At 42.2% G+C, this 27,708-nt stretch overlaps 4 protein-coding genes across 4 annotated transcripts in view; 1 reads left to right on the top strand and 3 right to left on the bottom strand.

The window, feature by feature from the left end:
* dnah1 (dynein, axonemal, heavy chain 1) overlaps positions 1–6,010 on the bottom strand; it is a 31,173-nt gene extending 25,163 nt beyond the window's left edge. Inside the window, exons 1-17 of the mRNA XM_054616132.1 lie at positions 5,972–6,010; positions 5,198–5,359; positions 4,980–5,061; positions 4,647–4,821; positions 4,197–4,347; positions 3,947–4,079; positions 3,717–3,857; positions 3,346–3,601; positions 3,062–3,219; positions 2,765–2,976; positions 2,071–2,369; positions 1,679–1,829; positions 1,350–1,543; positions 1,006–1,231; positions 572–691; positions 394–476; positions 111–252 (exon numbers count right to left, since the gene is read on the bottom strand). Coding sequence (XP_054472107.1) covers positions 111–252; positions 394–476; positions 572–691; positions 1,006–1,231; positions 1,350–1,543; positions 1,679–1,829; positions 2,071–2,369; positions 2,765–2,976; positions 3,062–3,219; positions 3,346–3,601; positions 3,717–3,857; positions 3,947–4,079; positions 4,197–4,347; positions 4,647–4,821; positions 4,980–5,061; positions 5,198–5,359; positions 5,972–6,010 — 2,724 coding nt within the window. The remainder of the gene's footprint in view (positions 1–110; positions 253–393; positions 477–571; positions 692–1,005; positions 1,232–1,349; positions 1,544–1,678; positions 1,830–2,070; positions 2,370–2,764; positions 2,977–3,061; positions 3,220–3,345; positions 3,602–3,716; positions 3,858–3,946; positions 4,080–4,196; positions 4,348–4,646; positions 4,822–4,979; positions 5,062–5,197; positions 5,360–5,971) is intronic.
* A 7,464-nt stretch (positions 6,011–13,474) lies between these two features.
* Positions 13,475–17,742, top strand: si:dkey-202e22.2 (netrin-4). The gene is made up of 10 exons (XM_054616133.1): positions 13,475–13,654; positions 14,203–14,630; positions 14,719–15,039; positions 15,362–15,488; positions 16,052–16,240; positions 16,451–16,667; positions 16,768–16,895; positions 17,033–17,101; positions 17,215–17,385; positions 17,587–17,742. The coding sequence occupies exons 1-10, from the start codon at positions 13,534–13,536 to the stop codon at positions 17,721–17,723; spliced, it is 1,908 nt and encodes a 635-aa protein (XP_054472108.1). The 5' UTR covers positions 13,475–13,533; the 3' UTR covers positions 17,724–17,742.
* A 355-nt stretch (positions 17,743–18,097) lies between these two features.
* chchd4a (coiled-coil-helix-coiled-coil-helix domain containing 4a) lies at positions 18,098–21,281 on the bottom strand. The gene is made up of 3 exons (XM_054616135.1): positions 21,089–21,281; positions 19,548–19,646; positions 18,098–19,455 (listed from the first exon to the last, which is right to left on the bottom strand). The coding sequence occupies exons 1-3, from the start codon at positions 21,108–21,110 to the stop codon at positions 19,079–19,081; spliced, it is 498 nt and encodes a 165-aa protein (XP_054472110.1). The 5' UTR covers positions 21,111–21,281; the 3' UTR covers positions 18,098–19,078.
* A 1,159-nt stretch (positions 21,282–22,440) lies between these two features.
* Positions 22,441–27,708, bottom strand: LOC129105227 (protein transport protein Sec61 subunit alpha-like 1). Its single transcript, XM_054616123.1, has 12 exons — positions 27,576–27,708; positions 26,629–26,696; positions 26,457–26,522; positions 26,279–26,357; positions 25,642–25,773; positions 25,359–25,468; positions 24,725–24,878; positions 24,457–24,617; positions 24,134–24,331; positions 23,769–23,960; positions 23,603–23,679; positions 22,441–23,490 (listed from the first exon to the last, which is right to left on the bottom strand). Exons 1-12 carry the CDS (start codon positions 27,580–27,582, stop codon positions 23,304–23,306), a joined length of 1,431 nt encoding a protein of 476 aa, XP_054472098.1. The 5' UTR covers positions 27,583–27,708; the 3' UTR covers positions 22,441–23,303.

Below are 27,708 nucleotides of genomic sequence, written 5' to 3'. Positions count from 1 at the left end.
GGACAGTTAAAAGAAGACATCTTGAAAAGTACAAATCATCAAGGGGGAGAACTGTAAGTCCAAACAACTCTGTGAGTTCAATTGCTGTTCATCAAAAAGGATCAGCTGACCTGCAGAGAGTCTAGGTGTTCCTCAAAGTTGTCCTGGTCAACCATCTGGATCTTACGGAAGCGTCCCTCGTCCTCAGCATGCTGGACGGCTACTGCTTCCATCTGGTTGATTATCCTTAGAGGCCACCCAATAGCTGTCCACCTGCAGGGATTTGTAACTAAAGCAATCACTGTAATAACTCCAGTTTCTTCTATTCACTGGAATCACTATGAACCCAGCAAATCACTCTTTACACCGAAATTAGTGTATCAATTAGAACTAGCATTATGATTGTACACTTACTTTTTATTAAAATCCTCATTCGAAAGACAGTGGGAAACTTCTTCCATTACCTCGTAGTCTGACAGGGTCTTGCCAATAACTTCCTGTTGTAGACAGATCGATAAAAATAGTCAGATTTATTGACAACATAACCCATCATATGACATATTACAGAAATAGCCTGTCCACGCATGTGCACCTTGTAACTCTTGAGCTGTTCTGGGATTTGCTTTATCCACTCCCTCTTTTCAGCCAGTTCCTCAATGCTGTTGGACCTTTCCTGTAGCTTTCTATTAATTTTGTTGCACTCTTCACATGCCTATGCATATCCAAGATAAAAAGGTATAATTAAAGTTAAAAAGGTAGGAAAAGTTGACTTTGAAACTGAAATAAATGTAGATCCTGAGTAAAAGAAATGCATTATCAAAACACTTCAATATACAACATCCATGCAGTACAGTGTACAAATGTACATATTACAAATGAAGTATAAATGAACATATCAGTAAATTACTTATACCTATTTGTGTATACACACACACACACACACACACACACACACACACACACACACACACACACACACACACACACACACACACACACACACATATATATATATAAATTACTTACATTATCAATCTGCTTGCGTAGCTTCTGAGTAAGGTGGTCCAGCATTGCATTGGCTAAAGCCTTTCTTTTGTTGGAGAGAGCCTGGCGAACAGCCTCTACACGGACAATAAATGGACCAATGACAATGGAGGATGGAAGAGAGTGCTCAATCCTTTCCTTGTCTTTGAGATTTTGTTCCACCTCTTTCTTCACCTCTTGAGATGTCTGTTCTGCCTGCATATGAGATCTGGTAGAGAAGAATTAAATGACTCCATTTAATGAGCAAGCTTATAAATTGACCATACATCTGACTGAGCCTTAACCTTGTCGGAGAACTTGCATACATCATTTTTAAACAGACTTACTGGAGCAGGGTCTCTATGTCCAAGTTGTGTAACTCTAAGTGTTTCTCGTATTCAGCAGCATAAGCCCTGAGAGGTATGGCTGCTTGTATCAGAGTATTGCGGACCTTCTCTCGCAGCTCGACTATCTCTGGTTCTGAAATATTCACAGAATTGAGCACGGCATCGCCACCGATGAACAAATTCTGCATCACAAACTGGCATGGACAAGAGAGGAACCGTTAAATGATCATCCATGGACAGAGGAACCTATAATGAACAAGGTCTATATTGCATTTTTTTTTTTTTAAGCTAATGCTCTGTAATGTAGGTGATTACAAATTGTATTTTACCTTATCAGGTTGTGGAACATTGTATGTGGCCAGAATGGCCTTATCAAACAGGTTGACTATAGATGTCTCAAAATCCTCCAGTGGAGTGCTGTAATGCACCCCGGTCGGATCCAGAACCAAGTCCACCAGGAACAGAGGGTTCTTTTCTGGCCTAGTTATAGAAAATGGAGTAATATTAAACACATCATATTAAATAATTAGCACATTAATAGGTTATGAGTATATAATGTATATGTATAATACAATATATATATGCTGAGCATATAATGAATAGCTGACTCCGGGATATAAGAACAGCATAAGAAAACACAGATGCATATGAGCACAAAAGTGTGTGGAGATGTTTACATAAATTATTGTGTGCCCATGTGTGCAACTGCCTGTTATCCTACTTGTAGGGGCTGGTGATGAGGTTGTTCCCCCAGGCCAGGTCCTGGGGACACGTCAGCAGACTGTTGCAAGCGCTTAACAGCAGCTGAGTCAAGCTGATCAGTGAATTCTTCACAAGGAAGCGCAGGGAGTCCTCCAGGGTCAAGCGCACCACAGCCATCAGTCTGTTCATCTTGGAAAACTTGTACATATCCCAGCGAGACTCGTTCACATTGTACGCGCCTTTGCCACAATCACCCAGGCTGGAACGGATGCTGCTACTTAGCGTGGAAATCCATGCCTCCCTAAGTAACAAGCTTATCTGGAGAGGGAGGAAAAGATTTCACGCTTCTTTATTCATGTGATATTCAGGTGTCTTCTTCATCTGCAAGGTATCTCTTTCTGGTAATCCACATCAGTAACAAACATGTATCCATGGTTATATTTAAATTAATCTGATTTGTACAGGCCTTTTTTTACCAGTACCATATAATTTAAAATAAAAGAGGAATTGTTACAGTTAATTTTTTACAAATGGTTTGACCACCAATGAGCTGCCATTGCCCAGATGACCCATTGTTTTAACAGCAGTGGTGGATACATTTGGGTGCTATGTCTGTAGTGATAAAACAATACATTCAACTTCTTATTTAAAATAAATGAAAGCTACTTTGAAGCCCAGTAGGCAGAAGAAAAGCTACCCCAATGCCACAATACCTGAGTATGCACTTGAGATTGGATGACTTCAAACTCGTCCAGTCGCATTGGTTTGACTGAGGTGACATTGAACAGCCTCATGGTTGCTACTTTGTTGCACTCAGACCATAATTCAGATAATACAGAGATCACCTCTGGCTTTGTTAGCAGGGAAAAGAAGACAAAAGCAGCTTGGTTCTTCTTATATGGAGAGCAAGGAACTGGAACACGCCCTGTACATAGATACAACAAAACAGTGTAGATTCAGAGGGTGAAAGCCAGGTTTTGAATGTATGTATACGAAGCCAACTGTTTTACCTTTATGCGGTACATTCTCAGGATCCTTCTGTGGCAGGGTGATGTGTGAAAACTCCTCTGGGTGACTCATCACTACTTTGTCAAAGATCATGCGGTTCATTGAACACTGATATTCCAGTTTGACCTCCTTCTCCAGATCCTCTTTACACTTCTCCAGACTGCAAACATAATATTCTCTTTATACATCCTATTATTTATTTAACATTTCAACTCATTGGGAGCTATTATAAAACAGATAATTCTGAAGAAGGAGAAAATGATAGTATGACTCTGACATCACTCACATTTTCATCCTGAGCCCAGGCGCTGAAAGGGCGCGTCTTTTGATACGCTGGAGACTGTGGGTATCAATAGATGGTGTTCCACTCCAGACGGGCATGCAGTCCACAGACAAGTGGTAAAAAAGCAAAGCTTCTGTGCTCTCCCGCCAGCGCAGGGCAAATTGGATCCGTTCCACAAAGACACGTGGGTCCTCAGCACTAAATATCAATCTGATCCTGGGTACCCAGAACTTAGTGCCTGCTATCATGGCGTTTACTCCTATGAAAATGAGGGAAATGGAAGGTATACATACATGGTCAACAAGACAAACAGAGACAAAAGGAAATCATGAGATTATACTGTGTCATTATAGTGCGAAGACATAAAAACCTACCACGAGATTTGCGTTTTTTGTGTTCCTCCTTTTGAGCGTTTTGGTGAACTTTCTGTACCAGGTACTGTTTTTTCTCCTTACTATATTCAAGAACCCCAACCAAATGCCAGCTGTAGTCCAGGGAGGAGCTTTTTGGGTCCACTTCAAAAGAGAGAAAAGAGAGTAATTACCAAAGAATAGAAAATAGTGTCTACCTCTATTTTCACACTATATTCCTGAGGACATTTTACCAGAGGCAATCTTGTCATCTGTAGGCAGCAGGGCTTTTGCAGGAACAGGTTTTCGATTAGCTGATCGTTCAGCATTGCCAAGGGCAAGCCAGTCTTCTGGGGTCCGGCAGTCATACTCCTCATTGTCAAATACCTAAAGGATAAACAAAGTAAAGATGCATGTGGGGTGGTGCTGTGCCCAAAATATGGGATGCAAAGGTAGTTGGCTACCCAAATGCAAAAGAAAAGATTGCAGTAGTAACAGACTTACCTCCAGGGGTAGGTATGATGATACAGGATTATCCGTTGTCGTCACATGCTCATCACTATTGCTCTGATGTTTTGGAATTAGTAGATTAGAGTCGATGCCTTTTTCTGCCAGGAGATGTTCAAAGTCTAACTTTAAATATTCCCTTCGAAGTCTATAAGAAAACAATACAAAACAGCATTAATAAGTATTAACAGGCAGTTTAAATAAACCAATTTGTGGAACCAACTTAACCAGCTAATGTACACGAAGAGAAAAACGCTAAATATGTGATGTATGATAGAAGCTCATTGTGATCAAGTGAGTTACTCAATCACATATGACCAGTGAATTTGGCATTACAATATGTACAATACGCTCACTACGAGAAATGCAGGAATGGAATGAAAAGCTCCACAGCACTAGATGACATGTCCTCTTCTGCCATACATGGTACACACAAACACTGCATACCTCTCTATCGCTAACTTGCGGGGAATCTGGCCAGGAACAGTTTGGTAGGGTATCTGGACCTTGGGTGTATTTCCACCCTGGCAGAAGTAATCATTTTGTGATTGCTTTGAGGTAGGTCCATGGTTATTGTTTTCAACAAGCTTGCACTTTTCATCTGGAGTCTTTGCGGTTGTAGCTAAGGAAAACAGTGCAGAATGACACAGATTTTATAAAATTATGTTTTTTAGAGAACCACAATATGCTCCTCTTCTGAATACCTAGTTGCCGTATCAGAAATAATGACTGGAAATTCCTACATGTTTAAAAAAATCAAGTAATATAGTAGCATCGCACCTTTTGTTGTGTTGAGATCACTGAACTCAGAGATGGATTGACCCTGGGACTTCTGCTGGATCTTAGGTCCCGCTGCACTGGACTGATCAAAAAACAGGAAGCCTTAGTCTCTTGGTTTTGGACAGAGCTCAACTGAAGCAAAGTGTTTTGCATGGGCTTCATAATGAAATGTCTGTCAGAATATGAAGAGTCACATGCATGAGCGGCTGTGCTTTTACCTGGAACTTGAATGTAGTGATGTCTTCCGAGTAGATGCCCCTCTGTTCATTCACAGAGCATTTTCTGATTGGAGGGAGTTTGCACCAGTGACTTAGAGCTCGAGGTTTGCTCGGGGGATTGGGCACCGGTAAACCGAAGACCGGCAAATATTTCCTTTCCATCTTGTAGCAGAAACAAATAATGTGTTACGTTAATGCCAAACAATGAAGCCTGGATTTAATCCTGTAAATTGCATTTAAAATAATTTGGACAGTACACTGGACTGTATAGACTCAACTTAATTTACCTACATGCTAAATGTGGATGAAAACTGTTTACGTTAGCTATGTTTTGGAAAAGAAAATGTGAAATTAAGAACATCCACAGGCGAAACATCAGGCCAGGTCGAGCCACGGTGTCCCCTGTGGACGCTCAACCAACCGCTGGTGCCAGATAACTACACTGACCCATCAACAGAAGCATGACAAAACACAGGCTATGAATCAAAACAGCACGCTAGTTAGCTGGTGTTAGCTTTGAGAGCTAACACCAGCTAACGCTAAATTGTGCTTCGGTCCTTGGAGTCAGATTGGGCTTCATGACATCGATAAGTAACGTTACGGAACGTTTGCTTATTTCATTTTTTTTCAGAAATAATTTTGACATACCTTGTTTGAAATTCAAATGCTTGTTGTAACGCTGCTTTTAATTGTCCTCTGCATAGCTAAAATATTAGCGAGCTGAACTTTTGAAATCTCAGTTTCCAAGTGGACGTTAACTACCGGTCTCTAGGCTACCGGAGTATAAATGTTTGACGCGGCAACGGTTGTCATGGAGACGGACACGTGTCTCTCCACCAACTGCAGAGAGAGAGAGAGAGAGAGCCACAGCGGAGCAATAGATAAAGATCACCATTTTTTAACACAATAAAAGAAACACCAACAAACTAATTACTAAGTCTCTCTTCTGGTTATAAAATGTCATTTTCTAGATGTAATCGGAGCTATTTTGCTGCACTTTTGATACCTAAAATGGCTACATTTTGCTGTTAATATTTACATAGCTAATTATTTTTAACTGATTCTTTAACAGTTTATTGCTAAACTATATTTTTAAAAAAAAGGTATGATCATGCAGAATGAAAGAAGTGAGAAACTCTTAGAATCTGACCCTTTTTCCTCTGTAACAGTAGTGTTTCAGTGTGTCCATTTCTCATTCAAACCAATCCACACCCAGTCCCAATCCAACTAGTCCTCTAATTTCAACAGCTGAATATCTGCTATAAAAGTATTAACTTGACAAAATAAAGAAAATATTTGTGTATTTTTAAATATTATATAGTTTGAGCCTTTGGGAGATAAATACTCAAAATTGTGTGCAAATTTACATAACCACTACCGAAATTCGACATGACACTGTTCTCCACAGGTAAGCACCAGGAACACTCACATCCCATGCTGTTCGTGCGGATAGTGATGGTAATGGCAGTAATGATAAGCTAATGGAATTTGATTGGAATGCACACTCGCGCAAATTTCCAATCTTTTCCGTTCACACTCATGACAGCTTGAATGTGTCCACAAGGGGGAAGACCCCGTTGACCCGTGCGATCCCCACACTCCTGGGTCACAAGGGCATCATAACCTTGTCTGTTTCCCATGGCAGATCACAGGCATCATGCACTGCGGCCCCTGCTCCTGCCCCTGGCCTCTTCAGTTGAAACCCATCAGAGCAGCCTGAGATTGGGTAGTCAAGCACAAATGAATAGTCTCATGTGTCTGAGCCCTCACGTGTCACTTGCATAGGACATGCTGCCACGCAGATACGGATAAATTAAGGTCGAGAGGGGACCGGAGAGTCACTGAGGAGGTATATTGTGGCTGGGATCATGAGGACAAGGGGGTCATAGGTGACCTACATCACTGTACTCAGCTCTGTGAGAGGGTCACAAACAAAATTATTTACAGTGGAGATAAAGAACAAAGGTCAAATAGAGTGACTTGATATGGATGCTATAGATACTGCAATACTGTGTATCGGTCATTACTCAGGATAGGCCTGTTGAAATGTTTAGTAAGAGGCCTTCTGCTTCATTGTCTTCTTCTTAATAGAGCTCAGCCTCAAAACAATGACCTCACCCAATGGGGAAGCCTAAACCAAATGAAAGACTTCCCCAAGGCTCTAAATAACCCACATCTAATAAAGACATTATCATATCAGAGTGGCCTCAACACTCAAAGCCTTCAGACCACAGCACTGTATTAATCATTAACACATGTCTAATGGTATTGATTAAACCAGTGAGGAGATCCGGGCCAGAGAGGTTCCAAAGGAAAACCCTAAGAGAACCACAAGTCTCTGATGAGGTGGTGGTCCTCAAAACATAGTTGCCTACCAATGTTTGGTTGGCAGTACTGTAGCCATCTCTGGAGCCAGGAGCCCACCATGGTGATGGGACTTGATTGAACAGATGTGGCCAGCAGCTCTGGGTGAGTGGAACTGATTAAATCCTAACAAGCTTTGTTACAGCTTTGATCCACCCTGTACTCGTCGTTTTCTCACTTCCCGTTCAAGCAGTCCAGCAGTAGATAGATGCTGACATGAAAGGTCTGGCTCAACATCAACCGTTAAAGAACATCAATATTAGTCACTTACATAATCACTCAGATGTATAATCCATCCTCTCCCCTCTTCATCCTGATATCCTTATATTATTCATCCACTTCTCATCCTCTCCCTCCCCTACCTTCACAGTATTGGGATGTTGTGAGGGTCATGGCTCTGTGAATATAACTCCCATTTTACGCTAATGACATCAGCATGTGCCGCTAACTTTAGCTCTTTCTGAGGGCCAGATGTTGGCTGATGGGATCAAACACTGGCTATCCCCCTCTTACTGTCACATTGTTGGGCAGGCCAGGAGGGCTTAGCAGTTGCACATATTCCCACATACCTCCAGCAGAAACCCACAATCTGACCACAATTGCAGGCACACCCTTACGTTGCAGTGTGATTTTATTTTTGCATTTGCGCACAGGAATGGAAACACACAAAGGCATGCTGTGGTTTCTCATTAAACTTTCTTGAGAATAGACTGAAATTTTGTTAAATTTTTATCAGAAAACTGTGAAAAACATGCAGGGATCATTTGCCACAAAGCTATAAAGTCTTCCTCATGACTTACGCATCGACACTATGGAACTACCAAGAACGAATAGAGCTCCTGGAAACATTGTGTGAATAATTTACACTTCACACTTACAACCTAATACCTATCGCAGCACCCCATTTTCAAAGCACTTTCTCCTTTTTAACAGGCATCTGATCTGAGAGACAACACCGCTGTGGTCAATGAATGTCACTGGTGTCAGTTCAGAGATGAAACATAACCACCGTGAGGGCAGCAAATGTCACGTTCACATCACAGTGTTTTGTGGCAGTGCATTTTACAAGAGCAAAGCAGATACCAGCAACAAACATACGAGGCTGCCTCCATGCAGATTTGGTTTTTGACTTTGAACCAGTCATATGAAGTACTGTTGTTTAACGGTGACCCTTGTGCTTGGCTATACATTGAAGTTGCCGTCATGGCTTGGATGACTCACAGGTGGACTCTTGGCATGCCAATAAAAACTTGTTTAATGAGCAAAGGAGGGCCTCAAAGAAGCAAAGTGGCCAGACATGAGAGACAGACTGGAACCCCAACCTGTGGCCCAGGACCTCAAACAGCTGCATTTGATTTTTCCTCTCATTTGCTACATTTGTTAGCGTGACTTTTAGGAGGAGATTCAAAGTCAGACAACATGAGTCATAGAAATATTGAGCCCACGGCTAGAATTTCAGTGATGTAGAGCTAAAGAACTTAAGCTGTTTGTGTGAATTTATTATGCTTGCGGCTTCCTGCATCTAACTGATGTTGAACTCCAATAAGTGTCCATTATTTATCCCAGCTCCATCGTGCTGAGCTCCGACCCCAGCACATTTGATGGTAGGTACATTTGTTTAGCTAGTTTATCCTCCTGCCAAACTAAAGTTCCTTTGATTGCAATGAAGTTCTTTGAGACAGTTAAAATAAATTGTTATGTAAGCCATGTCACTATGCTTTATCTTAGTGGGTGTGCGAATATGAGCTGGAAGAATAAGAAAGCAGTGAGTGGAATCTGTAACACGTGTGTGTGTGTGTGTGTGTGTGTGTGTGTGTGTGTGTGTGTGTGTGTGTGTGTGTGTGTGTGTGTGTGTGTGTGTGTGTGTATTGTGGTAACAAACCAGTGTGTTTACTGGCATTCCAGTTTGTTTATTTGGGTGGGCGATGGAAAGCCATGAAAGAGTTATCCAGAAAGTGCGTCTGTGTTTGTGTATGTGCATGCTTGTACATATGTTTGTGTGTCAATGCGTGACAATGTGTTTATGTGAGCGAGTTGGTGACGCATAGTACAATTTGGGCTTGTTAGTTGATGACATCATAAACAGATATTAAGACAAAAGACTGAGGGGGGCAGTAGTAGGAGTGTGTGTTAATTTGTTGTCCAATATTAAACAGGAGTTTCAGCTATAAATAAGTCACCACCGCTCAGCTGAAGTCTCCCCGAGTGAGCCACCCTTTAATATTTCTGAAATTCCTCCTCGTTAGGCATTGATAAAGAATAATTGGAAACCGTTCTGTGTAGTTTCCACTTACACATACCCATAATTCCACACACAAGCTCACAGATGCACACATTATTGGTTTGGCAAGCTGCCTGAGTGCCTCACTGAGGCCCTGATTTGTCATCCTGCCTCATCTGGCCTCTATCAGTTTCTGGTCTGACAGCTTAATCTGTGTCATTCATCCTCTCACATCAAAGAGGCAACATGCGATCTAAACCTAACATGCTAGCACACTCACACAAAGTAGAGATGCAAACAGACTTCCGTCTCTGTGTGCATATTCAAAAAAAAGAAACCCTTGACATGAGGATCATAGCAAACATCCACAGTGAGGACATGTTCTTTGTAAGCTGTCCGCACTGATTACCATGCTCACAGTGATGATACATTAAAGTGATACAACAACTCAAACGATCCTAAAGAAATACAGTCCTCTTGGTTTCATTGGACTTGAACTGAAGACCTTTGTTGTTGACTTATCACCTTGACCTTTTAACTTCAAACTATGCCAACTGACTGGCTTTAAGGTAGAGTATTTAAGAACTGCTGTATGAAGTGCAACTGACTAAACTAGAATTTCTTGGATCTACAGCATACACGAGACATCAGTACTGTGTACTTACGATTTTAAAAGCTATGAGTCTTCCTCCAAAAATTCAACGGGATAATTACCTCTGACCTCAGTGCTTACATCCTATTAACCACGGCACTGACTGGTTGCTCTTGTGGCCAGTGGACAACGTCATACTGGGTCCAACTGTGTGCTGTCATAGTCTCCATAACAACAATTCCATAACAAATTGAAACAATTAAATTAGACTTTTATATAAACCTCATTGTTCCAAATGAACACACACTAACTGAATAGATGTACTATTTAGAGAAACAAATCTGGCAGTGATCATGTTGGCTAAATGTCTTAATGCAGTCAAGTCATGTAAGGAAGCAGCTTAATCCTCTTCATCAGCGGATGAATATATGAGCTGACCTGTAGAACACAAGAACTGAGAGAAGACGTGGAGGGAGATGGAGAGGTGTGGAGTGACACCATGTGCTCCACGCACAAGCAGCCTGGACAAACACCGGGGATTATAAGGGTGGGAAGGGGGAGTCCCTGTTCGTCTGACCCCGGCTCTCTAACCCCCGGCCCCTATTAAGCCCTGTAAATGAGAGAAAGAGGAGCAATTAGAGAGGCAGCCACGCGGCAGGTAGGAGATCTCTGTGACCTTTCCTGGCTGGTATTTGACCTCTCCCAGCTGGGGGCCAGGATAAATATAAGTCCTGAACATTGAGAGAATGTATTCGCTGAAAGGTACTGAAAGAAAAAATAAGAAGACATTTTTCTCTGAGAACACGTGTTGTTAACTGCGGTGTGGATTCTGTTGTTCGTCCTCTTTGATGCGCTCACGTTTTAAACAAGAACTTTATTGGATGTGGGCGGCTCTGCATTCCTGTATCACATAAAATTACCTTTAATTACAATTCAGTCAATTAAGAATTCAATGTGTTTCGCATTTATAAGGCGAAATGAGCAATCAAACTTAGTTAACTTGCACTTGAACCAGCTGCTCTTAAAATGTTTTATGGCTCTGCTGCAAACCTTGGCCTCAAACCTCAGGGACGTGAATTCATAAATACAGTATGAACTTCTGCCAGAACCAACCTGATTCTGTCAATGAGAGCAAAACTACAGCTGGACCACACTGAAGATTTTACTCTCTGTTTTATCCATTATAAATGCACACAGGTCCTCCCATCCTGCAACCACTCGAAAAGATGGGAAACTCATTTCCGTGTGTGCCATCGATCCAGAACAGACTCCGAATCAGCACAAGGCAGCCGTAAACTATGTCTGTATGCCACTTACACAACCAGATAACAGCTAATCCCTCATAAATGGCGTTACCCTATTTTCCCATAAAGCTATTCTTAGCATATGCTGCACAACTGGAGTGTGACGAAAGGAGAAACTGTGAGATCCCAGAAAATGGAGACCCTCCGGGTTTTATTGTGTGGAGGCATGCCAGATACTATAGCTGGTGTTAAGAGTGGAGAGCAGGAGGACAGAGAGATGAAAGGAGAGACCAGGGAGGGGTGAACAAAGATAAATGCACTACTGGAGTGATATACGAGTTGAGAGTCTGTGGAAAAGGGAATAAAAACTTTAACAAGGAGATACATTTAAAATCAACACAGATGAACAAATGTCAGATTCAATAAGGATTGATGAATGGGTCCAAATGATGCAAGTAACCCACTGCTGGCTGCTCATAAACATCACATTGTCAGAGCAAACACTGCACATATGGCATTCTGTGGTAATTTTGTTTTTATTCTCCATTCATGGGGAAAAGCAAGCAGGCAGGTCTGAAAACAATTTGCATGGTATTAAAGACATTTATGGAAACCAATCCAATTCTGGGCGTCCATTCCAATTTTCTGAGCACCCTGTATTTGAAGTTGAGCCATAAAACTGAAGAGACATGGTGTTTATTCTCTAAGGGTGCCAGGGAGAGGGGAAATACATCAGGCTCAACAAATGACTCAAGATTTCATAACGTGTGGTTAAAATGAATTTCAAATATGTCATATATCAGACCCTGTGTTCACTATCCAGGGCTATAATGAAGAATGGCAGGGTAATCTTTCCAGTCAGGCAGACAGATGGGAGAAAGGCCCTTTTCTTGTTCAAGTCATTTGCATGAAACTCCAAGCTGTCAGATTCTTTTGGTGCCACAATGCCCCATCAAGCTGCAAATACTGCACTGAGGACTATTTATGTCTCCCTACTCGGGTTTCTTCCTGCTAGACCTCAAAGAGACCTGTAACTTGGAATCACTGCAGCTGAAAAACAGAATGGCAGAAGCAGATAAACTAATTTCCTCGGCCCATTACGAGGCCCAGGTTAGTGCAGGGACCTGATTTAGCTGGTATGCGCCATGCGGCTGGTTCACATTAACTGCGTCGCTACTCTAGTCTTCCTCTGCACGAGATCTTTCGCAGAATCCCAAATGGATGAAAGTCGGACAGGGTGGAGAAAAAATACATCTCTCCATCCAGGGTAGTTGTGTTTTAGTGTTGTTGCACTACAACGTCCTCACAGTGTGTGTGTGTGTGTGTGTGTGTGTGTGTGTGTGTGTGTGTGTGTGTGGGAGGGGAGGACCATGGATAAATAGAGCGCACACTCCTCTCCTGTGCGTAAACGCGTAAAGCGCCGGACCTGGGCTGGGACTAGGAGCTCTCAGATTGAATATGTATTATTTAAAAACATTTACATGTATAAATTAGCATTGAATAGAACAAAATCATTTTTCATCGTTTTGAAAAGTTTTTTGTTGCGCAAAATGGAAGAAGACAAACGTCTATCAAATGGAAAATAAGCATCACTTCGTTGTTATGCCAAATATGGAGCGTTGATTCTTGGACTGACCAATGATCCATCCGATCCATCTTTTGCTGCAACGGGGGCGCGGAATCCACTTTTGTCACAGAGATGCACTAGCTGTTACGGAGGATGCATTGAACTTTATACAGGTTATTATTTTATTTTTTCCCCAACATTGTTCCGGGAAGGATATCGTGGAAAATACTCCCTGATTCATCTGTATGCTTTGCGCATTGCGTAATTGTCAGGAACAATGCGCTTGGCCGGTAGTCAGGCTTTACATAATGTTGGGACCCATCTCTGCTGGAAGGCGTTTGTCACACCATGTATGTTTTGAGCAGAGCAGAAACAAGGATGAGAGGGCCTAATGTGCTTGGGAGAGGTCGGCATCAGATGCTGTTGGCGCTCTGTTGGCTGTTTTTGGTTGTGACGAGGAGCGGAGCAGGTGAGGTCATCATCATCATCATCATCATCATCATCATCATCATCTCTGTTGCTTTTCTTCCTCTTGCTCTGAATCAGTTGCCTTCTCGTTTTCCTGTTGGGGTAAGGCCATGTTATTGATTGGGCAGACCGTTAGGATGACTCAGATGGCGTTAAATTGCCATGAAATTGATGACCTAATGATGTCTAACGTGGTTTTTTCCACTGTAATTGCTTAAGTTTCGCTGTCCCAAGAGCGAAGTAAAGTCCCTACCTGTTGCTGATACATTTGAGAGTGGGGCTGCTTAATTGTGTCTTGCCATTACATGTAACCTGAGCAGCATTCTGTGTCACATCAGAGAAGGCAGCAGTCGCACAATGGTCAGGAGAATTAAATATTCATGGCAAACACAATGAAGAGGATTGCGGTTTTGTCAATGATGTTAGTGCTGGAAAGTGCTTTTTTTTCTTTCTTTTTTTTAAGGGGTTTCTGTCACCAGATATACTATAATAGCAGTGATCTTAATACCTGTGTGTGTTCTGCTGACTCTCCATCCCCCTCTGTGTCAGTCTCCAGATGTGTGGACCGTGCCTGTAGCCCACCAATCGGGAACTTGGCTAGTGGCAGGACCCTCTTCACCCAATCAAGTTTCCCCGAGGACACCCACCCATCCGCTCACATGACGGATGACCCTTTCTTGCATCCGGATACCTGGTGGGCGTCGGGAGCAAGCGATGCCATACATGGGCAGCAGGATGAGATCCGGTTGGAACTGGAAACACAGTTCTGTCTGTCCCATGTAGTTTTGGTGTTCAGGTCACCACGGCCTGCTGCCATGGTCGTTGAGCGTTCAGCTGACTTTGGAAACACCTGGGAAGCTCTGAAGCTTTTTGCGCACAATTGCAGCATGGAGTTTGGTTTGCCTGATGATTTGACTCAGCTAGGCTCTTTGTGTACATCCCGTTATACCAGTGCTACACCCTGCAGCAGGGGGGAGGTAAGAGAATATAGACAAAGATTCAGCGTATTTTCTTTATGCAGATTCACAATGTTTGATTCAGTGCTTATTGGTGCTCTCCTTCCAGGTAATAATACGGACACTTGACCCCAGCAGTGGTAAAACACTGGACCCTTACAGTCCAGAGGCCCTCGCCCGCCTCACCCTCACTAACCTCCGCATCAGACTGCTGAAAGCTCAGACCTGTCCGGCATCTCCAAATCCCCCCGCCGAGTTGACAAGCCCCACAGCCTCAGCTCTGACTTCAACATCCACCAGAGAAAGCCCAGTTTCAGCACCTTATGCCATTTATACTTTACTGGCCAGAGGGACCTGCCTGTGCCATGGACACGCTGAGTACTGTTTACCATACAACAGCAGCCAAGACACAATACAGCACAGTAACATGGTGAGTAGCTTTCACTGTGTCTAGGCGCATGAAAAGTATAAGAACGGCTATAAAAAAACGATCATGAGAGAAAGTGTGTCTGTCAGTTTTTGCATTGGTTTTCAATTGCTTCAGTATTGTATAACACACATCAGGATGTTAGGTCCAGATGTAAAATGTACTTACGGATGGAAAATGTTCCCGTTAAAGAGCTTTAAATAGCTTGATTTACTCTTTACACCACCTGCCTGGATCTATTCTAAAGCGGTCTCCAGAAAGCAGATGTCTGTGGCGTCTGCTAGTGTAGGTGAAGTAACTGAGCAACCCCAGATGTGTTTTCCAGGTGCCTGGTAGGTGCCTATGTACTCACCATACAGCGGGGGATCACTGTGAGAAGTGTGCCCCGCTCTACAACGATCGTCCATGGAGGCCTGCCAACAGCAGCAGCGGGGAGTCCAACCCATGCCAGAGTAAGTGACCACAAACAGGACTGCACCATACTCATCTTGCTGAAAAAGAAAGGACCAGAGAAGTGCTTTAAGTGTGCTTTAAAGTGAACTGAATACTTAGTTCTTAGTTAGGCTCCATATAGCAGCATTTCAAATACATATTCAAGATGTTTTCAGATGAGCATTATGATTTACATACTTTGTCATTATGTTTCATTTTAAAATCAGACCACGGACATAGGAAAAAAATCTAGTTAAACCACCTTTTTATAACCTATTCAGAGAAGGCCTCATATTGTCAGTGCATCTTTGGTTCTGGCTGTTTGGACCCTGTTTCACCTTTGGGTCTAGTTTTAAAATTTGGTTATGTAGTGTCAATGTCAGCACAAAATTGAATTCATGCTGACATCAGTAGATGTATATTTTACTATAGTATACAAATAGGACAATAGATTAAACAAAGATCTGACTTTTGATTCACCTGTCACCCATGTCTCTCTTCTCCCCTTCCTGATGTCCTCACTTTGTCTCTGTGTCTCATGTCTCTGATTGCTTCAACATCACACACCGCTGTGTGACTTCAGAGTGCCAGTGCCACGGTCACGCAGACAGCTGTCACTTCTCTCAGCGGGCATGGCTTTCCTCCGGTGGAACCAGTGGGGGTGTTTGTGATGACTGCAGACACAACACTGTTGGGCGCAAGTGCAGGCGCTGTCGCCACGGCTACCACCGTCACCCATCCATGCCCCTCAACTCCCCCCACGCCTGCACACGTAAGGGCTCAGAACTGGGGTGTGGGGCGGTCAGAAGGTTTAAAGTTCAAAGTTAGGGATGTCTGTGAACAAAAAGAAAGGGAACCATAATGTCGTTTGGCTCCATCTGCTGGCATTTGTTTGTAAATTCATAATTTGACAATAAAAGAAGAGGAAAAAAACTAATGTTTGAGTGGTATACACAACTGTTGGTGCGTCTCTGTTCCTCAGGCTGCTGGTGTGATCCACAGGGCTCTTTGCCTACTCGTCCCGGAGAGGAGGGACCCTGGTGCCACCCCAGAAGCGGGCAGTGCCACTGCAAATCTGGTGTAGGCAGCACAAGCTGCAGCCACTGCTTGCCAGGCTATTGGGGTTTTGGAGAGGAGGGCTGTAAACCCTGCGCCTGCCCTCATAGCTGTGATCCAACCACTGGGCAGTGTCTGGACAGGTTAGCTATATGCTTAGTTATTTACACAAAAGCTAAAATTTAACTCAATGTAGTGCTAACAATGGACCTTAACCTGATGGGTTCAATTTGACTTTTGCAGCTACTCAAATAATCAGGTGTTCAATGTGCCCGTTGGTGGAAAAATCCCTGATCTGGATCACATGTTCACAATAGAAGAAGAGGTACAGTGGTCGAAGGAGCTTGCGGTCTCTGCTCTGCATTACACAGGTGAGTAGTAATTTGACATACAGCTGTGTTACTGGTTAACTGTGACATTCATCTGCATTGCAAGGCTTTAAAATTGTGAAATCATGCAGTGTAATCTTAACTCAATATAACCCACATAACTTAATATCTGCACACAGGAAAGTGTAGCTGTAAGGAGAAAAAGCTGAGAAGTGCATCTGACCTCTGTAAGATCAAACATGATTATGGTAAGACATGATGAGCAATATGCTCTGGTTTAAAAACCGTTTAATAAAGTGTGATCCACACTTTCTTCAAACTGGCTTCTCTGTCTTCTGATTGTCTTTGTGGCCCATGACAGTGATCAAGGCCAGTGTGCTGTCTGCTCACGACAAAGGCAGCCACGCAGAAGTGCAGGTCAAAGTTCGCAAGGTTCTTCGATCAGGCAAAGTGGCACTCTACTTGGGAACCATCAGCATCTACCCTCTGTCCTGGACCAGCCGCGGCTGCACATGTCCTATTCTAAACCCAGGTAGGGCGAGTTCAAAGCATGACAAACAAATTTGTGATGTGGTACCCAAGGCACAGTACTGTTCAGTTCATAGTTTTCTTGCAGAGACATTATGAGATGAATATTTAAGGAGACCCAACATTGACACAAACACTTTAAAATATCAAACTAACACCAAAGAGATAGGTTTGTCAATTTATAACGACTTATGTTTTTCACCAGGTATGGAGTACCTGCTGGCAGGCCCAGAGGAGGCTGGGACAGGCCGTCTACTGGTCACCATGCAGAGTGTGGTGGTCCCATGGACACCACGACTGGGTTTACTTATATCAGAGGGTCTGAGGAATGGATGTACGTGAATATAAATACAAAAAAAGTGGAATGTCAGAGGATTTCACGAGGACATTTGAGTCTGTGGACAATTCAGAAAAGAGACTGAACATCACTGGACATTATGCCGTCTCATCAGGAGGAAGCTATCAAAGAGTCAAACTCAGAACATTCAAGAAAGGTACTCACGATGTGTGAGTGTACGACACAAAATAAAGACTGAAAGAATTCCTGGATTTGTTAAGATCTGAGTCCAACAAATATCGTATTCACTGTTTTAAGTTGTCATCAATCAGAAAATATAGGATGGGCAAAACCTTGAGCTTTAGTTCTTTGAATGTTTAGTTGGGTTGCATTACTTTTATTTAAAACCTTTGTTATAACAAGGTAAATACAATACAATTTGAAACCTAAATAATTTGGATTCAATGAAAAAATTATATAAGTGAAAGATATCAAATATGATGGTGGGGTTCTGTCTTATTGTCATCAACTTGTAAATCTTCTGGGCAACTTTGGTAAGAAAATCTCCCATAAAATTCAGACTTTCAACGTGTGAAGAAGAAAATTACAGACATATAAGGGCACTGTACTTTTACTTTAGAAGAACAAAGGGAAAAGTAAGTGGAAATTGGTCAATTATAATTTTAATCTGGACATGTTGGAGAAATATTCATCAAGTCTTTAAGGCCTGAATGTCAGTGAAGAGTGATCAGAGTATCCAACTGGAGACTCTAGACAGAATTAAGACAACAAAAACATTTATGCAGTGACAGTTGAGTGTGCCAAAAAACACCTTGATCTTGACCAGATACAGTCAATCAGGACCATTGTTCATATGCGGCAGATTGAGAGCCTTGAGGATTCTACAAGATGTCAAAAAACACAGCTACAAACGTCTCTTAAATCAATGTAATTTCCACTGAACAGAAGCTGAAACAGATTAACTGTTAAGTCATAGTAAGAGTCAAAACTGTCTTGAGTCAAGGTGATTCCTAAGAAAAGCTGAACATTGCGCAAATAAAAAAATCCAGTGATTACCGTTTAGATCTCTGTCAAACACACATAATGAACGCATACAAACAAGCTCTTATGATTGACACGCAGTAAATGAAATTCTAATTGCATATAAAATGAGTCTTTCAACTTATGTCCCTGCAGCAAACAGCTTGGCCAGCTGTCATTAAATCATATTATTCAATGATTTTTGATTGCTCAGCAAACAAAGCAGCCTAAACTCTTGTACATACGCTAAGTTTTCTCTGCAAGTCCTTCTCTGGTGACCTGTAAATATTGCCCATGAGTGTCAGAGCTCTGACATCGAGAGTCAGTTATGCTGGGCAGTGTTTGCACACAGTAAAGCCTGGATGACAACCGATGGACTTTAGCTGGCAGTCTGGTTGTCTGTAGGTGACATGCTGTCAGGTGAGACAGCAGACTCGGATGTGGAGGCGGCTGCGATAGAGTCCGTTTCAGGGGGTAAGGCAGAGCCCTCAGTCGGCTCGGCAGAGACAGATCCAGATCCGGACTCTGCTTGAGAGGAGCTTTCTTTATCTTCCTCCTGAGGATAGAGCTCAGGGTATTTCTGCATGCACTCTTGCATATTGCGGAAGTTGTCAATGCACTCGGAGCCCTTCAACTCTTCCTTACTGTAGTGGAAGCAGGAAAAGGCCTCTTTGAATTGGGAGCCACACGGGCCGCTGGCCATGCCGCCCAGGCACGGACAGTTCCAGTTGATGTCTCCATTTGGCAGGATCAGACCTAAAAAAACAAAATCAGGTTAAAGTAACTTTATGAGGTAAGGAATGTTTGAAGGTCAGGTCCACTGTTTCCACAATGCCTGAAGGACTTACCCTGCTCCTCATAAGGATCATTGGGGTCATCTGCAATGAGTTCCGCGTTGCTGGGAGCCTCATGGTCCTCTTTGGTCACAAAGATGATGCGATCTTTACCTTTATTGACAAAAAGACAAGCAACGAAAACTTCATGGATTACAGAAAAGTAGAAGTCCTTGGCTGCGGTCAAAAAGTAATTTTTGCCTTGGAAGGTTGACTGAGTGAGTGAGTCACTGAGTGACTCACTCACTCAGTCAGTATCTAAGTGTACGCATGATAAGGGCTGTTTGAATTCCCTAAATGCTAAGGAAAGGTGCTTTATCCTTCCTTTCTTAGCTCCTTTAGCATAGAATACACTGGACCATCCTTTACCAAATGAAAAAAGATAATGCCGCCCCATAATTCCTTGCGGTGGCAACATTAAAAGTGACGCACCATGGGGCCGTCCATGAAAACAAACGATATGCTGATCTTAAACAGATTTCATTCAGTCATAAACTAATGGGATTCATGTTGATGAATATGAATAGACAGTGAAAACCCTTTCGTTACATTTTATATGTTTTTAAATAATTTGAACATGTAACAAATAAATAAAAAAACAAATCAAGAATATTAAATAAAATGAACAGTAAATATAACAACATTTCAAGGAACAAACTCATTCTCAATAGGAAACATCAGTAAAAAAAATAAATAAAAAAGCCAGGCCTATGATAAATAATTAAACTGTTTAAAATCTAAATATAACTGAACAGTTGAATCTACACTATTGCACAAAGGAAATATTCATATTGAACAGTTTCATTGATATTACACATCAGTTAATTGTCAGTTTCTACTGAAGCAGTGTTGATAAGTGTAGCAGGGAGGAAGGGAGCTCCGGTTTCTCTCCTTCACTCACCACCAGTGAAGAAGCACGTCACTGGAGGAGCACTTTTTGTAGCCTGCATGCTAATGCATAATACATTTCATTGGGTCATGTTTTAGTTGCGCTTTTTGTAGTCCTTCGTCTTGGCAGACTTACGTCAATGACATTCGCCTTAGTAAAAGTGTAGTCGGATCATCTAAGCACCACGGAAGTCTTTTCCTTTTCATAAATTCTCCTTCACAGATTCCCTAGACCCCGTGAGCTTTTCATTCTCAGTCAAGTAAAGTGTTGAGGAGTTTACGTTAGCGGGTCATTTCCGGACTTCTCGACGGTGGCCGCCGGTCGTGCAGAGCACAGCGGTCCTCTCTGTTAACAGTGACCCCCTGAGGCGCACACAGGCAGTGTCTGGTTGACTTGGTTACCCTGCTCTGACAGTACAGTCAGGATCAGATGAAGCCGTTTCCACCAATTCGCGACTTGACGTTACGCGTGAAATGTCTGCAGCGACCAGTGTTATTACGTCGTCACAATGCCAGACACTAATACAAGCCTGCCTGTACTGTTGCTGGAGGCTAAGCTTCCCTCGTAGCTAGCCATGTAGCTAACCTACTGTACGTTAGCCTAGCATGGTGGCTCGGTGACATTGGATGCCAAGGAGTAAAAATGAAGGACAGAAAATTGAAATTACCCTCTTCCTTGCAGTACGACATGCCTTCCGGTGTTTTTGTCCGTCTCCCCCTGTGGTTAAAGATGACCAGTGTGAGAGGAATTACTTGACAACTGCAAGGATCTCATTTGACAAGCAACCCGGCGTCCGACAGTCCGTTACGCCTCTGACCCTCCGGTCACATGTGGGCGCATCACAATGACGTCACAAGGTCCTTATAACATGTTGTACATTTTCTCTTTCATTCATCAAAAATGACTACAAGACATGTAAAGATGTTTATAAATATCATTCTTTTAAAAAGTGAAATAAAAATAAATGTACTGTTTCTGAACGATTTAAATAAACTGTATTGAGAAAAAGATCTAGCAATAACTTCCTATTATCATTTTGACCTATCGAGTTGCCTCCTGCTTATTTGGTTATTTTAGTCGTATGACCTCATGAGTTACAGCTAACCTGAACACCTATACAATACACCCCTCTACTACTACCTCGGGAGGAGATTCATTGGTGCCACATGGGTGTTCATGGCAAAATATAGGCGGTAACCAAGCTCACACATATGTGCTACAAGCCTTCATGTAAAGAGCTGGCCAACGCAAAAGGGTATATTGGACAAAATAGTAAACTAACTGTAAAAAAGAAATAAAATAAAACATAAAATAACCAAAACTTAATCTCAATGATCACCTAATATAATATCCATGAATGCACTGCCTCATAACTTATGTTTGGTGACTGACTCTCATTCTTCAAATCATAGGATATCTAGAAGAAGTAAGTAGTAATGGGTAACTTTACTTCTGGTTGGTCTTGAAGACATTTCATCTCTCTTATTTATCCATGTTTTCATTTTTTCTTTAGAGCTCTGTAAAGCAACATTTTATATATATATTAAATATAAAGTGAGAAGATAGTCGGTAGTGATGTACTGGCATATACAGTTTGTATAACAAACCCCCACCCAGTTGTATTGTATATTTTACTATTTACTATGTGAAACAAGATAATCTTAAACCTCATACAGTGACCTCTAGTGGAAGTTAAGTGATTTGAAGTTACAGCAACTGCATTAAACAGCCAAGTTATAAATCACAATTCAAGGGACATAAACTTGTTTCATCTCTAGAGGTTAACATCACACTAACAGCCCAAGTAAGTTGTTAAGTATGTCATAGCTTGTTGCTCTAAATTTGTTTTACTTCCCTTTAGTGTCAAATTCAGTTTTAACTATCAATGTGTGCCAACACAATTTATTGCTATGCCACTATACATTATTTCACCCACAAATAGTATCCTGTAATGGTCAAAGAACATGCAAGGATTAGGCACAACAAAGAGACACTTTGAATCAAAACACAATTTCCAAGTATGTTGGAAAAAAATCATTATTTTTTTTTTTTAATAACACAATTACGTTTGTTACATAAAGTAAAAAACAAAATGAAACCCCTTTTCGTCCCTATCAAACCCACCCTAATCCCGACCATCTCGGCAGTATTGTGCAGTGATTCAGTCTGGGAATAAAAGAGCATGACGACACTGATAAACACTTTCCTTTGAGGACCCAGAGACAGAGTACAAACAATGTGTCCTACATAAGACCAGAGTGAATATAAAACATAGTCCGTCATTTAAAATAAAGGTAAATAAAAACCACCAACAGCTTGTCCGAGATTACAAGAACCCTTATTAGGAGTACAAGCATATTATATTTATACTTTTCACATTCTAATATGGGCCCCCAAAACCTCAAGCATGATTGCTACTTGTGATGAACATTAAATGTTTTTCCTTTCGTTTTCCCCGAAATGTCCAGGCAGTGCTTTCAGCTTGAAATAAGCACTATCTCTTGTCGCTGTGGTAGTGTTCCTTGAACATGCTGCAATGAACAATGCCCGAGGTAAGTCAAAGACAGCACCTCACACTTGTGTGCTTTTAGGCATCCTTCAGCTGATAAGACAGTGGGTACAGAGGCAGCCTGCAAATAAGATGGGTAAAAGCTATTGGAGTAAAAGGACTGAAGACGCACAATACTGTGCTCAACAACTGGGAGTAAGCAAAATGGTTTTTTGGAGAGGTAACAATGGTAAACACAGGTGGCGGAGAAAGGTTACCTATCCCAGCAGCAAAATGTAGTGATTGTGCTATTTGCAAAAAAAGAGCAAAACAAAAACAGATGATGAGGGATGGATGCTTTGTGTCTGATGTGTGTCAGGAGCCTGGTATTCTTCTAGAAAAGCAGTGCTCCCATGCTGCCAACTTCGCTCTGCTCCTTCACAAAGATTTCAAAGTACTGGTAGATGATGGTCACAGCCAAGAGGATTCCCGTACCCGAACCAATAGCACCCAGGAAGTCAGCCATGACTGACAGCCCTCCTATGCAGAGGCCACCAAAGGCAGCAGCTGTGGGGATGTACCTGTGAAGAGGGAATCCATTATAAATACATACATATTCTGGAGGACAACTTTCAATCTGCTGCAAGTAACGTATATGAAATCTGAGACTCTGTTTGCACGGTTGCTTTGTACCTGTTAAGCTCATGCACCATAGACGTCTCTCTGTGTCCCCTCATCACCATCTGCTGCTCCTTCAGCTGCTTCGCTACCTGAGACACACAAAGTGATATGCGCAGGTTAATTTCATGTGAGACTAACACAAAGCAAGTTGCAAATGCTTGTACAAACACAGACTTACATCTTTGGCAGAAGATCCCGAGACCTCGATCCAGGTCTTGGAGAAGAAGGCGCAGGAGCCAAGCATGAAGACAATGTAGATAACAGCATGTACCGGGTCGTCCAGGACAGAACCAAACGACTCTGGAGGAGAGAGGTAGTAGCAGAGACCGCCCACTGGGTAGGCCCGAGCTGGTCCCCCACTTGTGGCGTCCTGAACAAAACAAGATTTTGATCATAAGATGCTGATAGTCCATGACAGAACCCGACTGGGTACTCTTTATGAAAATAACTTCGACTTCTGGATACAATCTCACGGTCCGTAAGCATGTTGCAAAAGACTGATACCAGATGAGCTTGAGGCAGAGCACCCCATTATATACTTACAGACCAGGTTCCCAGGAGGTTGACGAGGAAGTTGCCACTGAATCGCGTTGAGAGCATCTGAGATATCACGTAGAGATTGGAGACCAGGGCAGATTGCAGGATGATGGGAATGTTGGAGGTGTAGAACAGTTTGATGGGGTAGGTGTTGTATTGACCACGGTAGCGCGCTGACTTTATGGGCAGGTCCACCCTGAAGCCCTGGTGAGGTAACAAAGTGTGCCAATCAGTAAGCTGATATATGCTTCAAAACATGTCGTCCAAATGCCTTTAGTGCAATAACATGTAAGACACTGGACCGTAGTTAGTTGGTGTTGCCAACTCACCTGGAAGTATATGACCACTGCAAACACAAAGACGGTGGCGATGAGGTTCATGAGGTTAGGCAGGTTTTGTCTGTAGAAGCCCTCTCTCAGAGCACGCACCTTGTCCGTGCGGGTAGCCAGAAGATGAAAGAGAGCAATGATGGCTCCCTCAAACTCAGTACCTGGATAAACAACAGGAATCACAGGGTTAGCCAATATAATACATATGAAGATGTATCTCTTTCATCATCACTCAGCTTTAAGATGGGTTCATTCCCAGTACACATACCTCGGCCCGTGTTGACGGTGGTGGGGCTGAAGGCCTTCCAGACGATTGTCTCACAGATGTTGGTTGCGATGAAGAGAGAGATACCAGAGCCCAGACCATAGCCCTTCTGGAGCAGCTCATCCAGCAGCAATACAATCAGACCTGCAACAAAGAGCTGAAGAAACGGACAAGAGGTTTGTACTGAGCCGATTCAGGCAGAGAGCCAGCTGTTCAAATCAGTGATGTACATTATGAAAGTCACAATAAACCAGTCAGGGTTTGAATTTTCTGATTTCTGCCTCCCCCACGAAGGGAGATGGGTAGAATTGTATCAGGTTGAATATAAAACATGTTAGCTCTTGTGCAGTACATTTTTTCCTTTACATTATTTAAAATTTATTTGCAAATATTTTTGCTTCAAACATTACTTTATGTTATATATGACACACAAACTAGGTCGATTGATAGACTTCTTTAAAAAATGTGAAGTAAATATTTGAGTTGACAAATGTAATCTTAGCACGTAAGATCATTTAACTATCAATGAGCTAAACAGAATTTTAGAAACAGAACCTTCACTTTGGAAAGGTCTCTGTCTTTTTCCAGATATAAAAAAAGTTAGGGCAGGAGAGCAGCAGCAAGAGTTTGTATTAACCTGGATGATGATGAGCAAGCAAATACCAGCACCCATCTCTGAAGGGTCTCCATACATGCCAGTCATAACATATACAATGGCCTGTCCAATGGTGATGATCATTCCAAACACTGCCAAAAGACAGAAAAAAAGATTAGCAATTGGCAATCTTGCAGGAACAGCTACTTCTGATGTTGAACAGTGTATTTTGTCTGACAATTTCAAAGCAAATAAAAGAAATCTTCAGTTTCAAAGGTGTGTGACAATGTCTAAAAATAGCCAATGTAGTGAGCAGTAGACCTACATTTCTGAGCTCCATTGAAAAGAGCTCTGTCCTTGGGAGTGTCTCCCACCTCAATAATCTTGGCACCAGCCAGCAGCTGCATGATAAGGCCTGAGGTGACAATGGGTGAGATGCCCAACTCCATCAGAGTACCTGGAGGGGAACAGCGTTAGGGTCACTGTGAGATTCAGTTAGCACAATAATAGCAGCAATACCAGAAACAATGCTACATCTTTCGACCTTTAAGATAAGATAAGATAAAATAAGATAATCCTTTACTAGTCCCGCAGCGGGGAAATTTGCAGGATGACAGCAGCATAGGGTAAAGTGCACACAAGAGACATAGTAAAAGAAAAACAAGATAAGAATAAAATGCAATAAAAAAACAACTATTATAAATAACAATAAAAAACAGTAAAATCCACAATAATTGAAATATTATATGTACAGACAGAATAACTATTATAACTATAATTGCGTTGGTTGTGTAGTCTGACAGCAGCAGGAAGGAGCACAAAGGCAGACTTATCACATGTGTTAGTGAGATTATGTAAAGCCTGATAACAACACTGAAATTAGATCATTTCTACTCAATGGCGATCACAAAACATAAAAGAACTCTGTGATTAACTCTGTGAAACATAATCAAAGCAAGCACCTCTGTTGGAAGCCAGGATTACTCTCATCCAGTAGAAGGGATCTGCTGAATCTGAAGACATGATGCCGAAAAGAGGAATCTAAATAAAGAAAAAGATTGAAAACAGTGTCACAAACCACTATCACAACTAACAGAACCAGTAGGTTGGTTATCATTATTATCATCAACAGATACTAACCTGGCAGCAGACCAGAAAGATGAATAGTGTGATGGCAGTCCATAGTACTTTTTCTCTAAATTGAATCTGCAAGGATTCAAAACATGAGCACATGTCATTCATATCCATTCATATATGCACAGTGCAGACACAAGGCAATGTGATTATATATGTTAAGAAGAACTTAACGTACCTTTCTTTCTGGTTTCTGAATTTCTGGCAAGACCGCACAGAACGGCTTGATGACCTCCAAAAATTTAACTGCAGAAAGAGATGAGCAGATTGTAAGACACAAGTAACATCGCACTGATAATACACAGTCGCAGTATCACAGATATTAGTGTTATCTTAAGTTATTGGTCTTCTAAAACCTGTCTTCTAAGACAGTGTAGATGCTACGTCATCACTAACCACCAGGTAAACAGCTGCCTGCGGTCACCTGGACAATGCAGCAACAAGCTGTATTTTCTGAGCAATATCTGGATATACAAACAAACAGACTTGAGCAGGGTTGGAGTGACTAGTACTCAGTGTTTGGGCATTTATGGACAGTTTTTGGGGCTCGCTGCTGCTGAATGTTTCGTCTTGGTGCCGATCAGCTGTGTCGATCACTGAAATTGACTTTGACAGCAAGCTATTTAACATACTCCACCTAATTAATTAGTTTTCCTGGTACACGATTAGTCACTTGGGCACTGCGATTATACAAACGTGGTCATACAAAAAAAAAGAAAAAAGGAGAAGACACAAACATCAACTTGTCCTTCCTGTGTAGTATCCTGGCTGTATAGTCCACACAGCTAGCCTGATGCTAACTAGCATTAAATCACAAACCGAGTGAGCAAATCACTTAAAAACAGGAAGCCTGGTCGCATATTTCAAAGAGGAAAGCAGTGACTTGGTAATGGGCTCTGACTGTCAAGAAAACGCTACTAAACCCCGGCGAGACGAAATCTGATTTTAAATAAAAGCTTCAAAGCAGCCCCCGTTATAAGCTAGCTATCGTTCAACTCGCCACCTATCCAAGGTTAGCCGTCCGACGAGCCCACCGTGTCCCTCATAGTTCCGACATTAAAACAGACAGCAGGTATTCCCGACCCCCCTCCACACGTGTATACAGAAGAGAAGCGTGCCACGTACTCCCCATGGTGCCCTTGGACCGACTCCTGCCGTGCTACTGGTACCGGTTTGAGTGCTCAGCGGAGTCAGTGTGGCTCCATCCAGCCTCCCCGTAAGAAAAGAGAGAGCGGTAGAGACACGTCACCAGACCAGC

Source organism: Anoplopoma fimbria, chromosome 17, assembly GCF_027596085.1.
Source record: "Anoplopoma fimbria isolate UVic2021 breed Golden Eagle Sablefish chromosome 17, Afim_UVic_2022, whole genome shotgun sequence".
Lineage (NCBI taxonomy): Eukaryota > Metazoa > Chordata > Actinopteri > Perciformes > Anoplopomatidae > Anoplopoma > Anoplopoma fimbria.
Note: the sequence above shows the minus strand (reverse complement) of the source record. Positions and strands in the feature narration are given on the sequence as shown.